This window comes from Colobus angolensis, unplaced genomic scaffold (assembly GCF_000951035.1).
Source record: "Colobus angolensis palliatus isolate OR3802 unplaced genomic scaffold, Cang.pa_1.0 Scaffold337, whole genome shotgun sequence".
NCBI classification, from domain to species: domain Eukaryota; kingdom Metazoa; phylum Chordata; class Mammalia; order Primates; family Cercopithecidae; genus Colobus; species Colobus angolensis.
The window spans coordinates 2,126,315-2,142,190 of record NW_012116677.1 but is presented as its reverse complement, the minus strand read 5'-3'; the positions used below and the strand labels follow the sequence as shown (position 1 = coordinate 2,142,190).

At 35.5% G+C, this 15,876-nt stretch overlaps 1 protein-coding gene across 1 annotated transcript in view; it reads right to left on the bottom strand.

The window, feature by feature from the left end:
• The window catches only part of IPO11 (importin 11), a 224,917-nt gene that overhangs the window by 87,180 nt on the left and 121,861 nt on the right, over window positions 1-15,876 (bottom strand). The window contains exons 23-24 of the mRNA XM_011952217.1: window positions 9,793-9,872; window positions 9,283-9,363 (exon numbers count right to left, since the gene is read on the bottom strand). Coding sequence (XP_011807607.1) covers window positions 9,283-9,363; window positions 9,793-9,872 — 161 coding nt within the window. The remainder of the gene's footprint in view (window positions 1-9,282; window positions 9,364-9,792; window positions 9,873-15,876) is intronic.

The window sequence follows — 15,876 nt, the reverse complement described above, 5'->3', positions numbered from 1 at the left end:
AAGGCATGTGGCATATATACTGCATATTTATTAAATCAGAAATCATATTTCATTCATACTTACACTGATTAGTCATGAGTATTGATTGTTACATGTGAAAACTTGACATAGAAATTATTTTGGTATGAGTGAGATGTTTCTTCTATAACAAAAATGGGTAAGCATGAAATTCAAAGCAGGGTGGAGTCTCTTTGTTTATTGTTGTTTTAAGTTTTAGGAAAAGAAGAATGCAGTGGTCAGGAAACAGCAAAAAGGACCAAGAAGGACATTTACCCCACACTTCCAGCCCAAGTGCTTGAGAGGTGGGGAAGGAAACAGATACCATCTGAGAGGGTTGTGGGCAAGGAATAGCCTCAGGGTAGAGCCAAGTTTCCCTTATGACTTCCATCAATGATTCTCAAGATTGACTACTGACATTTTGAATGAAGAGAACCATTTACTGTGCATAGTCATCCCATGCACTGAGGGAGATTTAGCATCTTCCAGTGTCTGCTTACTGTGTGCCAATAGTGTACTCCAAAAATTATGACCATCAAGAATACTTCCAAGCATTTCAAAATAGTCCCAAGGTAAGCAAGTAGCATCCATGGTTGATAACAACATTTGCTGCTGCTCTAATTTTGAGCAAAAAGTGAAGGTAATGTCCAAATAAAAGATTAAAAATATAAAGACTTTACTGTGGGGCAAGCACTATGTATGCTACTACTAAGAGATACAGGTTTACACGGTATCAATTCCTGATTAAAAGCAAGAGAAGATAAAATTTGAAACAATAAAATTTTATCTCAATAAAGTTTATTTTTTTGGGAAAAAAAAACTACATCTGGGAAAAACGATAAACATGGAAAATATACAGATAAGTTAGTAGATTGAGAGAGTCACAGAGGCAGATATCACCAGACAGTATTTATCTGTGAGTAGAAAGTAAGGCCACCTACCCATTATTAAATCCATGCATAATTTCACTCCCATCTCAAACCCTACTAAAATTATAGAAAAAAAATTTTAAGGGGGGGGCATAATTTTAAAAGGACAAGAGGAATGAGAAACATACACTGAAAGCAACAAACAAGAAATTCAAGAGGAAAGTGACTCATTAAGTCAGAGAAAGCTGAATCCCAAGGTGTCAAAGGAGAAAGCTGAGAAGCAACAAGATTTACTTCATATAACTTCCCCCACTTTCTCTACTCCAAAAAACACAGAAAGTAGCAGAACCTTATACTTTTGGGAAGGAGAAAGGGGAAGCTAAAAATAAGAAGAAAGAAAATAAGACTGGTTGAAAGTCTGTCTAAGAAACAGAGTGCTGCATATTTTCAACTCTGTAGTATCTGGACAACTGATGCCCAATCCAGGAGAACAAAGACAGTGTATTTTCTATAAAGACTCTAAAAGAGATTGCTTCCAGACTAAAAGAGCTCATCAGTGCCCAACAGAATGCATTTACATAAACTTACATCACGGCACCTCATTCTAAAATTTCAGAACAGAACAAGAAGCAGCAGCTACAAACTTGGAAAAGAAGGAGCCCCAAGGTGGGAGTCAGCATGGCTCTGAGGAGACTTCCCCAAGAAAATTAAACTAATAGAATCCTTGATGTGTCTGAACATATTGGTTATCTGTCAGACAGTTCAGTGAACATAAAAAAAATTATACCAAAAAAAAGGGTAAGTATTACTTCCAGGGAATACAAAAGATTGTACAGAAAAGGAGAAGTAAACACAGCTGACTACACGTCTCAGCTTCGAATAGGAAATATAGGAATCATGATGTAAACACTGAATTTTTATTACTTGGAGGACAAAGGCACAGAGGAAGTGCAAAGGCGGTATCAATACATACTGCCTACAATTAACAACTCACGAAGGAGTAACACAGGGGTATTATTTCCAGATCTGAACATAGATACAAAAGAATCAATCGGCTCCAAACAATAAAAGTGGTTGTCTCTGAGCAAGGAAAAATGGCAGAAAGACAGCTGACTACAGTTTTTTTCTTTAAGAAATCTTATACATCTGTCTAGTTGACTCTAAACTATGTCATATAAAATTCTGACTAAAATTTTAAAAACAAAACGGTTTGAAGAGAATTTATAGTAATAATACATAGCTGTGGCTGGCCCCAATCCACAGGAATCTTTATAGTTTTATTTGGCAGCGGGGAGCAGGGGGTTGTGGCAAGGGAGTATTTAGAATTAATGTAAGGATTAAATAATCCCCACATAAAGCAGTATCTAATTGAGTAAATAAATAACATAGTCATATACACAAATATTTCAGGGATAAAATAGAGTTTTTGTGGTCTAAAAGGTCAGGAACCATAGCTAGAGAAGTTTCTGAAAGAAAAATATCATTATCAGACTTGGGTGCAGAGGGTATGGGACAGAATCAAGAGAAAATTCAGAACTAGAACTGGCAACATACAGAAAAGCTGAACAGTGGACCAAAGGTGAAAGTCTTTCACTACTTCTAGTTTTCCTGTTTGGTCAAATGGATACAATTGTGGTGTCAATAATAATAATGACATTCCATTCTGATATGCTGAATTTGAGGTGCCTCTGGGATATCCATACGAAATGGTCCTATATTTTTTATCTTACACTGAAAAATGCCAGGTCCTATAACCTTATTTCTTTCTACTATTCATATATGAGTTTCAAAACAACAATACCAATATTACTGATGACGGTAACACTATTGAATGCAATTACAAACTTTTTTTTGTTGTAACATTACATCCCACCAGGGATACACATGTGAAATACTATGTATTAAAATGACTTGAAATATTCTTCTCAAATAGCTACGCCACCAACATCATAACAGTTAGATTCAAATGTTTCAGTCTGTTTTGTATCTTCAGTAATTTTTTTCCCCCTAAATCATACTTTACCTCTACATGGTTCCAAACTCTATAATATAAAACAGATACACATCCTGACAGATCTAGTTTCACCCTCTCCTCCTCTTTTTGCTAGACAGCTACTTTAATTATCTGCTTTATTCTTCCACTGCCTTCTTCCACTTTTTAAACAGAAGAAAACTAGAGACACCGCTCCTTGTTTATATTCTCAAACTCATATAGAGATTTTCTTCATTCCTTTTTAATGGAATGCACAGTACTCCACTGTATAACTAACAAGATGTGGTACTTCAATCATCCAATTACCCATTACTAATTGTTTTTTGACAACATTTTGTTATTACAAAAAGAACTTTTGCACTTTAAACCCATTCCCTTTCGAAATATACCTGCAACAGATTGTGTTCTTAAAACTTTTGTGAAAAATGCAGGATTCAATTTACTTGACTTACGCTTACACTGCATACAAAGTGATTAAACGCATAGATCCTAAAGTCAAAACGCCTATGTTATATTATGGTTCCAATACTTACTAACTGAGTGTCAGCCTTGAAAAAATTATTCACCACTTTGTGATTTAATTTCTCATCTGTAAGACTGGGGAAAAGAGCAGTACTATCATCATATGTTTATGTAAGGATTAAATAAAATCTATGTTTTGTATGCTTAGAATGTGTAGCACGTGTTAAATGCTAGTATGAGCTACTATTATTACAGAATAAGTTATACCTTAAAAATATTTGTGTCATCTTACGTCTAATCACAGTGAAAAAAAGAAACTTGGCTTGACATTGCTTAATACAACCACGACCAGAATGAGAATTCAAAGTCATAGTAGTATGGCTATAATATTGACAAATTTCAAATTAAAGAAATGTTAACAATTTAGAGTATTTTATCATACAATTGTATTTCTCTAGATAACATGTTGAGTCACAAAATAAAGTAAAGTCTATTCTTTGCTCTATACCATTTGCTCCAAAAGCAGGCATACTGGTCTCTCTATCCAATTTTCCTAACATTGTAATTTTCTGCTTCAAAGAACAAAGAATTTACTTGCAGACACTGTCAGAAATTAGTATAACTGGCATTTAGTAAAAAATATATTTAAAATGTTATATAGCATACTATATTAAGAAATGGTATCTGAGAGATACTAAAAATGAAAATGAGCTAATATTAAAAATGATTGTTATTGTTATAATAGAATTCTAAGAGCAGGAAAATGCCAAAAATTTTGAGAGTTTGCCCAGTCTTCAAATATAGCAGTAAAATGAAAGCACTATTGTCCTAAAATATTCCTTAACATAAAAATACAATTTATTCACGATAATGAATATATTTTTAGTATTTAACATCCATTTATTAAATAATAAAATCTAGTTTCTAAGATTTTTAAACCAAACATACAGATTGAGCTATAGCAATATTTGTACAAAAATACCATCTTAAACACATATTATCAGATTCTCAGTTTTTCATTCTTTTTCTTTTTTTGAGGTTGCGGTGAGCTGAGATCACACCATTGCACTCCAGCCTGGGCAGCAAGGGCGAAACTTCGCCTTAAAAAAAAAAAAAAAAAAGAAAGAAAGAAAAAGAGAGATGCTGTCTTGTCATGTTGCGCGGAAGGCTGGAATCGAACTCCTCAGCTTAAGTGATCTTATAACTTCAGCCTCTGAAGTAGATAGGATTAAAGGCACACACCACCATCTCTGACTCCAAATTTCTTAATTCAAGTATTTGTATCCTAATAATAATCTACTGTTGGCATACTTACAGAGAAATTGCCTTAATTTGTAATTTGTATTAAATGTTACAAAAATAATGACTATGTATTTGACTACAGATTTTTGATATGCAGTTTGGAATTTTCAATAATAAAAAAGTTTAAAAAGATTGTGTTACTCTGAGCAGCCAAAATAAATAAATAAAATACAATTAATTTTCTTCTTCTTTTTATTTTTTTAAACGGGGTCTCACTCTATTGTCCAGGCTGGAGTATAATGGCACAGTCTCGGCTCACTGCAGCCTCCAACCCCCAGGCTCAAGAGATCCTCCCACCTCAGCCTCCTGAGTAGCTAGGATTACAGGCACACACCACCATGCTCAGCTAATTTTTGTATTTTTTGTAAAGACGGGCCTCACCATGTTGCTCAGGCTAGTCTCAAACTCCTGAGATCAAGTGCCTACCTCAGCCTCCCAAAGTGTTGGGATTACAAACATGAGCCACCGCACCCGGTCAAAATAAATTTTTTTTTTTCTTTTTTGAGACGGAGTTTTGCTCTTGTTGCCCAAGCTGAAGTGCAATGGCACCACCTCGGCCCACCGCAACTTCTGCCTCCCAGGTTCAAGGGATTCTCCTGCCTCAGCCTCCCAAGTAGCTGGGATTACAGGCATGCGCCACCGTGCCCGGCTAATTTTGTATTTTTAGTAAAGACAGGGTTTGTCTATGTTGGTCAGGCTGGTCTCAAACTTCCAACGTCAGGTAATCCACTCACGTCAGCCTCCCAAAGTGCTGGGATTACAGGCGTGAGCCACCGCACCCAGCAACCAAAATACAATTACTAATTATTTTAAAGAGCCAGCTGAAATATGCAGTTCTTGCTGATAATACACATCATTGTGCAAACCATGTGCTTAGTTTTAAAAGTAAATTTAATTAATGTATTAAGTATTTATTTCCAATAAATGGTCAAAGGATAAAGTAGAACAAGTTGGTTTCTCTATAGCCAAAGATCTTAGCAAACAAATTATTTTGCCTAAAATTGTAGTAGTCTATTTCCCCCCATAGAAAGGCTAATGAGACAGCTATATATTACATAAAAACAGCCAACTCTTATATTCACTTATTATATGCTAGGCATTGTTATAACTGTTTATAAATATAAGCTCAAATATTCCTCACATCTATCCTAGGAAGTAGGTAAAGTTATCATCCCCATGTTACACATGGAAAATGGGGAACAAAGAGTAATCTGTCCACATCACACAGCTGTGAAGTAGCAGAGCCAATGTTCTAACCCTGGGAGTCTCCCTTCAGTGGGTAGTCTTATCTGCTATGCTATGCTTCCTCTAATAATTTGGTAAGAGTATAATAAAAACAAGTAGAATCACAATGGCCATTCCAAATAGTTCACAAGTTGTCTTTCAACAATTACGTTAATAATATGTTGCAGAAAAGTCAAAAGAGGGGGATGGGGGTGAGGTCAATTCAAATTTAGTCTGGCAGGTGTTTAAATGTGAGAAATCACCTTTTCTTAATCACTTAGAATACATATATTATAATTTAACATGGAGAACTTCAGGTACTGCATACTTACAAAATAAAAATCATTTAGTATCATTCCTCATCTGATAAATGAGGAAAATGAAGGCCAAAGTATACTCAAGAGCCATAAAAGTAGCAGGGCAGCATATGCAAATCGAGGGGCTGGTCAAGGAGAGAATTCCAAATGGATCCTCAGTATAGGCAAGATGGCATTTATACTGGATGCACATCTTCAACATAAAAATTATGGATTCCTCGTCTTTCAAGTCACTTACTATACATGTATTCAGAGCAAACAGAGCACACATTTACTGAACTTTGGATAATGGAGAAGCTCAGTATAATAGAGGAGAAAGGTTAAAACAGGCATACATACAGAAAAAAATCTGTAAAGATAGTATCAAAATGACATGGCAATTTTCACTTGTTTTAATCACTCCCATACCACCAATCACTTTTTCCTCAAATAGTCAGTCCAACGTGTTAATTTAACATGGAGACGTTAAATTAACGTTAAGTCCAACGTTAAGTCCAACGTGTTAATTCCTTATTTCCTCTTACCTCCAGAGAAGAATTTATCGCCAAAGCAAAAGCTAAAGCTGAGATTGTGTAAGACTGAATTCCTTAATATACTGCCACTCTATCAGTTTAGTAAAGGCATAAATGCAATAAAAATTCACAAAAGCATTTTAGTAAGCAACATGTTTGATGTTACTTGTAAGCTCTGGAGCTAGGAGAATACTTTGAAATTAATAATAAATGTGGATTAATAGACTAGTGCAATAAACCAGGCCTCAAGTATCCACAGTCTCAACAAGCCACATGCAGATTACTGTTATTACAAATCCTTTACAGCCCAGATGATTCTTTGGTAACAGTGGCTTATATTCTCACCCTTTAGTAAACCCCTGGCTCTAAAAAAGAAACTAATAAACTACAAAATTAAAGTCAAAGAGTTCTGCCATATCCCAGATGTAATCAAGGTAAGATGAAGATATTAGGGAATGCCCTTAATCAATTATGACTTTTGTCCCTGCAACAACAAAAACAAAACAGATACCAGGAGAACATCAAGTGACAGCAGAAGCACAGATGGCAGGATTACATATCCACAAACCAAGGAATGCGAAAGACCGACTGCAATCACCAGAAGGTAAGAGAAAGGCTTGGAACAGGTTCTCCCCCTGGACCCTTCAGAAAGAGCATGGTCCCACAAACACTGATTTTTTAACTATATAATTAATATAAATATTATAAAGAAACTCTTGTTTTAAGCCACCAAGGTTGTGGTATTTTGTTACAGCATCCCTAGGAAACTAATACAGTCCTTACTAACCTCCTTAAACTCCTTCCTTTTCTCATCAATCTATAATTTAATACTTCAGTAATCTGGCAGATGACCCTTCCAATTTACAGACACAAAAATACGTTTATAAATTTTGGTTTTAAAATGTAAATCCCCATGCTCAATAGACAATCCTAATGGCATCTTCTTTCTCTTTATTCTTGTTCACTTCTCTGCAGTACTTAACACTATATTAGCCTGATTCATGCTAGCAGAGTTGTGACAGTGAATAAAACACAGTCACGCGCCACTTATCAACAGGGATATGTTCTGAGAAATGTGTCATCAGGCGATTTCACTGTTGTGCAAATGTCATAGACTGTGCTTATGCAAATCTAGATGGTATTTTATTGGTTAATGTATGAGTCAATTTTCATACTGCTATGAAGAACTGCCTGAGACTGGGTAATTTATAAAGGAAAGAGGTTTAACTGAGTCACAGTTCTGCATAGCTGGGGAGGCCTCAGGAAACTTACAATCAAGGCAGAAGGCGAAAGGGAAGCGAGGCAGCTTCTTCACGGGATGGCAGGAAGAAGAAGTGCTGAGCGAAGTGGGAGGAGGCCCTTATAAAACAATCAGATCTCGTGAGGACTCGCTATCATGAGAACAGCATGGGGGAAACCATCCCCAGGATTCCCTTGACTTGGGAGGCCAGGTAGAGATAACTAATCAGGGGCGGTAATGCCTACAATCCCCTTGATCATAGGGTGATTTGGGTGTGGACACAAAGCCTAATCGTATCGGTTATTATGAAGTAAGACTTCATTATATGCGCAAACTTTTACCCAGTTAGATCCTGAAGTACACTTTGGATCCTTGCTTACAGTTATTGTGATTACTTAAGTGTACTTTTTACAGCAAACCTCTTTGGGTAACCTCTTTCATTTCACTGGGAGGAAGTGAAATCATTTTTAGGCTCTAATGCAATGCCACGATTTTCATACCATAATGCTACTTTGTTGTGATAGAAATTCAGTTCTCGTATCTTAGAACATAGCCGAGAAACTCAACACTAAAAATAGGGGTACTTTTCTTTTTATTTTGAATCAATTTTATATTTATTTATTTATTTTACTTTAGGTTCTAGGATACATGTGTACAACGTGCAGGTTTGACACGTATGTATACATGTGCTGTGTTGGTTTGCTGCACCCAAATAAGGGTACTTTTAACAGCTATACCTTCTCTCAAAGTCCATACATAAAGATATTTTAATATATTTCTACATACATTTATGTTTATATGTAAATACATACATTGAATACTATTTATATCTTTAAGACAGGTATAATATATAAAGATAATATATAACTTAGAGACTGTTGGTTCATAGTTACACAATCTCAACAAACATGGTACTCTTAATTTTGATAGCTAACTCAAATTAAAGCCACCAAATTATAAAGTGAAAACTTTGTCCCAACAGCAGACTAACAAAATGAAAGAATGAGAAGTATCAGATATTACATCACTGCATAATTTGCAAGAGTTTTTAAATCCTTACTACCCAAAGTGAGGTCTCAAGATAGGCAACATCCCAACCAGTTCAGACCTTGTTAGAAATCCAGAATTGAATTTTCATAAGATGTCCAGTTGATCTGTTGCCTGTTGAAAGTGTATGAATCTTCAGATTTGAGATCTCTGGTCCACAGGTATTAAACCAACTGAAAACTGCTAAAATAGCCTGTCTAGAACTATATCAACTCTTGTCCTTCTTGTGAACCATTCACACCCAAAGGAAAGTCCACACCCAATTATAAAATATAAATGAAAAACTCACAAATATATTCATTTAAAATGATTACAATACCTTGAGCACCTGAACTTGACCTTCTGTAGTAATTTCCTTTAAAAGTTCACAAAACGACTGGCATAGACCTACTGCGTATGTCTGAAATTCAATTAAAAGTCAATATATGTAAGAATATATCTGTAATATCAAAAAGACATACAATTTCATTTGGGATTCATTATAATGCACTTCAGAATTATACACTAATGGTCTAAGCATATCAAATTTCAATTGGAACTCTTAGGAAAAGTTAAAAAAGATTATGCCAAATAAAAATATAGATTATCGATACACTGATTTTTATAGGAATATAAAAATTTGTTAACATAGCACATTTTCTGCATTAAGTAAGAAAGGAACTGCATGCAGCACATCTGCCCTGCAATGGGAAATGCTCACAGTCAATGTTTCTCTTGGTCTTTTAAGATCAATCTTAAAAGTTTGAAAAGGCACCCCCTGATTTCAAATAAGAAATAATCAAAATAATTATTATGTAATTTCATATAATGCAAAACTACTCCAACATACCTGTAAAAATTCCGTTGATGATAAAAAGATATAACCATTGATGATCTTAAAGCAAGTTCTAAGATTTTCTGAACTTAGTTCTGCCAAAACAATAAATGTCAAACAAACAAAAAACAAATTAATTCACTGCTCAAAATTAGTTTAAATGAAGTGATTCATGGTTACTTAAAACTAATTCGCATACTCTAGAAATCTCTTCCGAGCACTATTCAGACTACTAGTATCTATAGATATCTAAAAACTGACATCACTAGGACTTAAAGGGTACAGTCAGCAATGATTATGCCACTGAACTCTAGGGTGGGCAAAAGAGTGAGACCCCGTCTCAATGAATGAATGAATGAATGAATGAATACTGGTATCAACCCAAAGCTTAATGCTATCTCATTTGCTTTTCACTAGGTGAAACGTTCATAAAAAAGCCAAGCTCCCCATATTTTTTCCTTTCAGAAAAAAAATACCTAACCATTTGACCCAACCTTTCATTTCAAAATAAATTTTTACTGCTAGCATGGCAAACTACATGAAACCGAATCATTTTACCATCATATTTTGACATCTACTTAAATGGGTTCACTCAGTGAATATTTACTGAGTGTTACTGCACTTGCACTAAATACACGATATGACTTCTCAACAGAGTCCTGATCACCTTTCAAAAAAATTATATTAAGTTTAGATATTTTAAATCTTTCAGCTTTTATCAGAAAAAGATATACTTTTTAGCTATTCCTTTGCAAATGCAGAGTAGAAACTACTTGCTAAAACTGAATATGATCAAAGGTTGACACTGTGCTATTTTACATGTTTCACTACTTAATAATATAAAAGAATATACGCTGTATGTATAAAATTATACAGATTAAAATATGACCCCAAAATACCATCGATGCCTAAAACCTGCTATTCTTTGCTGCAAGTATTTTAGAAATTATATTCACTCACAATAAGACAAATGGTTTTTTCTCAATTTCTGGCAAAAGATAAACCCCTATGTTCTTATCTATCATATCCTAATGAAAGAAGACATTCTATTCAGATGTGAATTTTCCATTTATTTTCACAAAAGAATGACAACCCTACCCTGTCTCAAAATGTCTTTAAAGGCATTAGTTCCTAAACTTTAGGATTTGATAGTTTTAAAAAATGAGGATAAGAAGGGGACAGGAAATGATAAACTTATTACTAGTTACTAATCTAAAAGACATAAAAAAACCAAAAGCTGTCATCTAACTATCTTTTTACAACAGAAGATAAAAATCTCAGAATAAAGGGGTCCTTTATATTAGATAAAGCTATCATTATGAAAAATTCACATTATCCTTTTCTCCTCAAGGAGAAAGCCTGCAATTGTGCATACTTTTTTTGTAGACCAACAATGAACAGCAGACTGTCTGGCCATCGCCATGAAAAGTAGGGCCAAGGGTCTATATTTAAGAGAGAACTGAGAATGGCTTCATTCCAGGCATATCAGGGAATATAATTTTGAAATCATTGCCAAGTATAATTTTATTAAAATCAATGTTAAAAAAACCCCAACATTTAAGAAGACTTGATATAAAAAGAAAAGAGCCTATCTCTTCCTACAGATATTTAAAAACTATTCCTGGACCATTCTATACAAATTAGGTCACTTCCCACTGCCTTCCATGCCTCTGCCATGCCCAGGATGGCACTGACAAAATTTTCTTGGACATGTTATCATCATCAAATAAATAAATAAACAAATACTGATATTACACATAGCCCTAAAATTAACAAATTGATCTGTTTTAAGGTACTGGATACTGTTCATTACATCCACAAGTCCCTAGTGAGACTCTGAAGAAAAGCTGTCTAGTCCTAATACCAAGAAGTTATACTTCAATCATGCAATAGATATGTATTTACTTCCAGATACTGAGTAATTTATGTCTAGGGTTCGCAGCCAGGGGCAATTTTGTCCCCTACAGGACATTTGGTAATGTCTAGAAACATTTTTGTCATCGCTATCATCAAGCAGGTAGAAGCTGAGGATATTATTAAACATCCTTCAATACACAGGAAAGTCCCCCACAACAAAGAAATTACCTGACCCAAATGTCAACAGAGCCAAGACTGAAAATCCCTGATTTAAGTGATTAGTTTTTCTTTTCATAGACCGCTACAGAGCTCTAAGGTAAACCTGTATATAACCTATCAAAGCATTTAGTTATGCACTGGGCATATATGATTCATATCTTTAGTGTGATTTTATTTTATAATCTACTCCCATTTGCTTTTATTTATAATTTTGCTCCTATACTTTTTATTTTACATTTTATATATTTCTTTAAATTTCTGTAAAGAGGACAGGGAGTGAATTATTAAATTATGTTATACAGAATCTAGAGAAATCTACTTCATCCTTTCCAAATTTGACAGTAAGTTACCAGCTGAAAAAGTTTACACTTAAAGGAACATCAGTGTCGCATTCACAATAACTAGGACGAGCCAGTCATATGCTGATCTTTTAAGTAATGAGAATACTAAGTAAATTAACACCATAACATAGATTTAAAGAAAAAAAGCCATTAGAACTAAATTAATAGAATTACTTCTAGTTACAGCCTCTGGTTCTGCTTAAAATTTATCAGATTCTATTTACATGTAGGGAAAAGGACATAAAATGAATCTTAGCCTTGAATATATTCATACTTAACACATCCTAAAAAAACCAGTAACTTAAACATCTTAAAGTGTTCTATAATGTTGGCTTTATATGTTTTAAAGTAGGAAACTTTCTGCCAGTGGCTTTCTTTCTTTCTTCCTTTCTTTTTTTAAGAGAAAGCGTCTTGCTCTGTTGCCCAAGCTGGAATCCAAGAGCAGAGTAACGGCTCATTGCAACCACTGCAGCCTTGATCCTCTTGCTTCAGCCTCCTGAGCAGCTAGAACCACAAGCATGGGCCACCAAGGCCGGCTAACTTTTATTTCCTGTAGACATGAGGTCTTGCTATGCTGCCCACGCTGGTCTCAAACTCCTGCCCTCAAGCAATCTACCTGATTACAGGCATGAGACACTGCAATTAGCCCAGTGGCTTCATTTCTGCTTAGAAAAATATAATACCCAGCATACTCATTAAATAGATAGTTTAAAAGCATTGTTCTAATAAGAGAATTTAACTGATACAAAAACAGTATTCATTTTGGTTTATAGTCTTAAAAGATCAAATATTCTGGTTGTATTTAAAAATAAATTTTTAAACTTATATGAAAGAATGTACGGCTGGGCACAGTGGCTCACACCTGTAATCCCAGTACTTTGGGAGGCCAAGGCGGGTGGATCACCTGAGGTCGGGAGTTCAAGACCAGCCTGACTAACATGGAGAAACCCCACCTTTACTAAAAATACAAAAAATTAGCCAGGGTGGTGGCACATGCCTGTAATCTCAGCTACTTCGGGAGGCTGAGGCAGGATAATCTCTTGAACTCAGGAGATGGAGGCAGCGATGAGCCAAGATCACGCCATTGCACTCCAGCCTGGGCAACAAGAGTGAAACAGAGGGGAGGGGAGGGGAGGGGGAAAAGAAAAAAGAAAAAGGAAAGAAAGAAAGAGAGAGAGAGAGATGAAAAGAAAAGAAAATAAAAGAAAGAAAAAGAAAGAAAGAAAGAAAGGAAGGAAGGGAAAAGAAAAGAAAAAAGAAAAGAAAAAAGAAAAGAAAAGAAAAGAAAGGAAAAGAAAAAAGAAAAGAAAAGAAAAGAAAAAAGAAAAGAAAAGAAAAGAAAAGAAAAGAAAAGAAAAGAAAGAAAAGGAAGGGAGGAACGAACATACAAAAAGCTGTATGTCAAACTCAAACAAAAATAAAAGTAATACTGAGGTCAAGATGTACTAATAAACATGAACAAATTTGTAAACAGAATTTCTTCACTACTGATGTAAATACACATACCAGTTTGAACAATAAAAGTAGAAAACAATTCAATAGCATCCACATCACCTATATTCATCGAAACTTTATAAAATAGAACTTTTAAAATCTTTAAAAATTAAAAAAGTTGAAATTGAATATCCGTTATCAAAAGGTTGAAATTTCATTAGTTCTTGATTCAGTAAAGTAACAAATCCTGAAGAGCCAGTCAATGGTAGGATAATACTGTGCCAGGTATTATTCCAAACACATAAAACTCCTTACTGATTTGGTAAGAAATATGCATCAACTACAAAGCTTTCTATCGTTAAAACTACACTAGAGGATGGGCACAGTGGCTCAAGCCTGTAATCCCAGCACGCTGGGATGCCGAGGCAGGCGGATCACATTAGGCCAGGAGTTTGAGAGCGCCTGGGCAACATGGTGAAACCCTTTCACTACTAAAAATACAAAAATTAGCTGGGCATGGTGGCGCATGCCTGTAGTCCCAGCAACTCGGGAAGGCTGAGGCAGGAGAACTGCTTGAACCTGGGAGGCGGAGGTTGCACTGAGCTGAGATTGAGCCACTGCACTCTAGCCTGGGTGACAGAGCAAGCTTCTGTCTCAAAAAAAAAAAAAAAAACACACACACAAAGCAAACAAACCAAAAAAAAAAAAACAAAAAAACAAAAAGCAAAAACAAAAAACAAAACAAAAACAAAAAACAAAAAAAACCCACCACCACCACCACCACCAAAAAACTACTACACTAGAGCACTTACCTAAAGCTACACTAAAAATAGTGTCATACAGTTATAGTAAAGTCATATGCTTTCTATTTAAATCTCTTATTTTTGATTACCAATCCCTCTCCCACCACTCTTAGGGAAATGAGCATTGTGGAGACTAAGCACACTGAATTTGAGGTGGAAAACGGTGAAAAGATACCAATGTGTGAAATCACACATATGTGGAAGCAGCTAAATGTTGTTTATGACAAAGTTGGTAAAAGGTCTGGCTGAGGTGTCTAATCCTAGGTCAAATATAAAGAAGCCTGTGGATTGCCTAAAGCAGGATGGTATGCAGTCTCAAAATCAGGTAGAACAGAACTAAAAAGGCCTTCACCTAAGAACCCTATTCTCTTTCTCTATGACGACTGAAAGAAAAAATTTTTCCTAGTAGATCAACAGCTATTGCCACTGACTTCATCTTTGGTAAGTTTTTCCTTTTATGGGGACTCTAGATAACAAACAACAAATGGGTCTTTATTGGAAAACAAATGGTTACCTTGATTGTTATTTGAAAAGAGCAACAAAAAATTTAGGAGAAAATGTGAAGAACTAATCACATTATCTAACCACCATGGTCATGCAACAAATAAGGCAAGAAAATGATTTTTTAATCAGTTACAATTATTTTTAGTCCACATTTGCTGGTATTTTCAAAGAGTGAGTCTATTTTTCTAGTGTGTCATTCATTATACCTCAGGGACATTTTTTGCCTCCGACAATCCCAGCACTTTGGGAGGCCAAGGCAGGCAGATCACCAGGTCACGAGTTCGAGACCAGCCTGGCCAACATGGTGAAACCCCGTCTCCACTAAAATACAAAAATTAGCTGGGTGTGGTGATGCAGGCCTGTAATCGTAGCTACTCAGGAGGCTGAGGCAGGAGAATAGTTTGAACCCGGGAGGTGGAGGCTGCCATGAGCCGAGATCAAGCCATTACACTCCAGCCGGCGCAACAAGAGCAAAACTCTGTCTCCAAAAAAAATAGCCAGATGTGGTGGTGTGTGCCTGTAGCTCTAGCTACTCAGGAAGCTAGAGGAGTTGCTTCAGTCCAGGAGTTTGAAGCTGCAGTAGATGCCATGCCACTGTACTCCAGCCTGGGCAGCAGAGCAAGACCTTGTCTCAAAACAAAACAAACACCACCAACTGACTTATTTGTCAATATCAGGGATTAAATAAAAATGGAAAGTATGTATATTCTCATTTATAAATGGAAGCTAAACACTGAGTACTCATGGACATCATCATGGCAAAAATAGATACTGCAGACTACTAGAAGGCAGAGGGAGGAACTCAAAGGTTAAAAAACTATTAGGTACTATGTTCACTAACTGGATGACAGAATCAACTGGACCCCAAACCTAAACATCATGCAATATATCCATGTAACAAACCTGTACATATATCCCCTGAATCTAAACTAAAAGTTGAA